Source organism: Calonectris borealis, chromosome 9 (assembly GCF_964195595.1).
Source record: "Calonectris borealis chromosome 9, bCalBor7.hap1.2, whole genome shotgun sequence".
Taxonomy (NCBI): Eukaryota; Metazoa; Chordata; class Aves; order Procellariiformes; family Procellariidae; genus Calonectris; species Calonectris borealis.
The window spans coordinates 11446026-11449391 of record NC_134320.1 but is presented as its reverse complement, the minus strand read 5'-3'; the positions used below and the strand labels follow the sequence as shown (position 1 = coordinate 11449391).

Below are 3366 nucleotides of genomic sequence, written 5' to 3'. Positions count from 1 at the left end.
GCCCTTTAAGTTAGAGCAGACTGTGTTACCATAATCATAATCTTTCTCTCATTGTAACAGTATGTGTAAGGTTTCTCCTGAATAAATAGAGAAACTGGTAAGAGAAATTCTCTCAAGTCTGATTAAGATGAAATTGAGCTAAGAACAGGTCTTCATGTTAAGCAAAAGTTTCAAATATATATAGTAGCTGTGTAGGGGAGAGGAAGGAATTATATCCTATGGAGGTCATAGCTACCCATAGGACAAACAAAGTGAGCAAGGTGGAAAGCGGCTTTAACGGATGTGAATACACTTGCGTAATTGTTTCAGCTGGAGGCTCATAAGCAAAGGAATTCATTTCAAGGGGAAGTCACCTTTTTCACTTAAAAAAGTAAACATATCACACAGAGTGCAGATTTTAACATTTATTTTTTTTTAAATTCCAATTTCCATTTTTTCCACAAGCAGACTGTTTAACAGTAGTTCAAGAAGTATTATAATGCTAACTACAGTTAAAAGGAAACATTTTGGTACAAGACAGTGCCAAAGAAGTAACAAAATAAACAGTATAAATAACCTGCTTTACACACGCTGAACAAAACAAAAATAACATGCAATAAACTTAATAAAATTGATACTCTGTACAACAGCTTAAGGTAGTCCTTACTAAATAGTACTCTTATGTCATATTAGTAACATACACATAATAAAAATAGAAACTTTAACAAAATGCTTAATTCAAGCAAAACAGCGATGCAATATGAATCAACTCGAAAAGTTCAACGGTTCCAAAGAAGCCAGAGATAGTGGTGAGTAAGCACACAACAGTGTACAAGACGATGATCTCAACCGAGAGGTTGAACCTAGTGGTTCTTCAGCCACATCTGTGTTTAGTTCCCTGCTGGAAACGGTATCACATTGACATCCTCTTCAGCTTATGGCTGTTAAAAGAATGAGAGAACACACATAAATAATGACCTCAGCCATAGGTCAAGTATAGGTTTCTCTCTCCAAGACATGGCATCTCCTGAGAGAGGTAGAAAAAGGGACATGTGACATGACTGTCCCCAAGAAGGCTCTAAAAAGAAGCAGCCATATCTGTCAGGAGGTTGAAAGACAAATGTGTTCAGCATTGCCATCAAAAGTGGCATTCAGGAGATGTAAGAAACAGGCTTTCATACATGCTCTGTTTTCATCATCCTAGCATATTTAGATTTTTAGATTCCTACCTCAGGAAAAGAAGATGCTTCTTCACCCAGCCTTCCTTAGGATTTACACAGGCGTTCAGCCCACTGTAGGTGTGGAAACTAGAAAAGAAATAATGATAAAGAGATCAGTAATTCATTAGAAATCCCTGCCAGTAAATACTGTGAAGATGCATTTGGTCAAAAACATGCATCATAGTTACTCTATATAATAAAAAATAGCAACTGCTTTTGTAAATGCCAGTTAGATATGGGATGCTCCACAACCCCTCCAATACTATATGAACAAAAATAAACACCTAATGAAATTTAAATGCACCATAAAGTTGTGTTCAATTTATTGGAACTATTGAGGCAAAGAACTTTGCTGGATGCCAGAAATATTTTGTGAGACTAAGGAGAATAGTTGCTTTCAAGCTAAGGTGACAGATCAACATTTAGGAGGGCTAAAACCTTGTGGAAAAAAAATTCCGATCCCTGTGAATTAAGAAAACTCTTATCGCATATGTGTCTGTTAAGAGGAACACGCTGTGTTGGCTAGAGTGGCCCTCAGCTGGACACGAGGCATATCTTTGTTTGCACAGCTGATTCCTAAACAGTCAGATTTATTATTTACATTGTACAGCTGTCCTATGAGTTAGTAGTCCCTATTAACTAGAGTTTGTGTATTTTGTATACAGGTATTAGATGCAATTTATTCAGTTAATTTAATGTTTTTAAAAAGCAAGAAAAATCTTGCTTATACTGTTCAAATCATTGTTTCTGCCCAAACAGACATCCTAAGGTTAATACATGTCAGAAAAAAGAGAGGATCTTCTGAAAATAACTTACATGATGGCATGGATATCGCAGACTTCACTGGAGAGCTGTTCAGTATAACCCTTTAGGGCCCACCGAGGCAGACGCACTTTGGTGTAAGACAGGCAGCAATCCTGGTTGCTTTGTGCTGGAATGAAGGAAAACGACAAAGTAAATAAGACCCATTTGGACCACGCTGCCACGCTGCCTAGGGTACTCGCTGTTCAGCCCCCTGACTATCCAGCTCCCCGTTGACAGAAGAGGAGAATTAGGCAGCATAATTTGCTGAAACAATTCCCTTCCACCTCACCCTTGTCCTGCCGCCAGCTGCGAGCATGCACACCCCGGCGTGGCTGGCGTGCTGCAGAGCGGCACCAAGGACCGCTTCCTGGGGCCGAACGCCCGAGCTCACTCACCGTCGGAGGTGCCGCACAGGAGCAGCGCCAGGAACCCCAACAGGGAAACCAGGACCAAGCTCTTGCTGCCAAAGCCAGACATCTCCAGTCCACGCAGCAGCTGTGCTCCAGTGAGTGCTCAGCTGCCGCCTGCTTGTCCTGCCAGCCTTGCCGCACCTCCACCTGCTTATAAAGGGGTGGCAGGAGCCGCGGGAATTCACACGCGGGCGGGTTCCATTGTCATCAGCGGGTTTCCCCACGGCAAATTCCATCGCGCCCGATTCAGCCCTGCACACCTTCCTGGTGCTATAACTGGAGATAACAGCGTGCTGGGGAATTTTTTTTTTTTTTAAAGTAGGTTAGAAGATTCAGCCAAAAAGAAAAGGAAATAAAAGGCTGTGAGGTAATGGTTCTGTGGGTGAAGCATGTGTATTTTTAGGGGTAGGAGTGTGGGTTGTGAAATGAGGAAAGTCAAATGTAGGTAACTCTTGACGTTACCTACAGAAACAGCATATCTGCTGTTTTCTATTTTAATAAGCCCAGCTTGGGGGCAGAGCAAGATGGGCCTAACCCAGCCAGATTCATTTCGGTATGGCATGCTCACAGGAGCTGGATAACGATCTGCCATGATACTAAGGCACTATATTAATACTTACTTGTTGGCCAACACAGTAGCACCAGGCTTTCCAGATTACTGCTTTCTGAGCTCTAGATTGTAGTATTGGTGGGGACATGTGACCAACATGAGTATTCATGGAAACGGGTTTCTTTTACCATATATTCACTGCCATCACTTTCTGCTAGTTTGTTACACATCTGAACTATTTCATCTGAAACAGATTTAGTTTAAAATGGGGTCTATATTTTCTACTGAATCTGTACTGTCCAGAATGCATCAATGCTGCTTCATAAGCAATAGCTGTATCTTGTTACTTTCCCATGCCAAACTGTACCCGAGTATTGTGACTCCTGAACATTCAACTAAAACA

The 3366-nt window shown here is 41.4% G+C and overlaps 1 protein-coding gene across 1 annotated transcript; it reads right to left on the bottom strand.

Annotated features, from left to right (window-relative positions):
- Positions 1–416: 416 nt before the first annotated feature.
- CCL20 (C-C motif chemokine ligand 20) lies at positions 417–2715 on the bottom strand. Its single transcript, XM_075157629.1, has 4 exons — positions 2399–2715; positions 2016–2130; positions 1209–1286; positions 417–920 (listed from the first exon to the last, which is right to left on the bottom strand). The coding sequence occupies exons 1-4, from the start codon at positions 2478–2480 to the stop codon at positions 893–895; spliced, it is 303 nt and encodes a 100-aa protein (XP_075013730.1). The 5' UTR covers positions 2481–2715; the 3' UTR covers positions 417–892.
- Between the last annotated feature and the right edge of the window lie 651 nt (positions 2716–3366).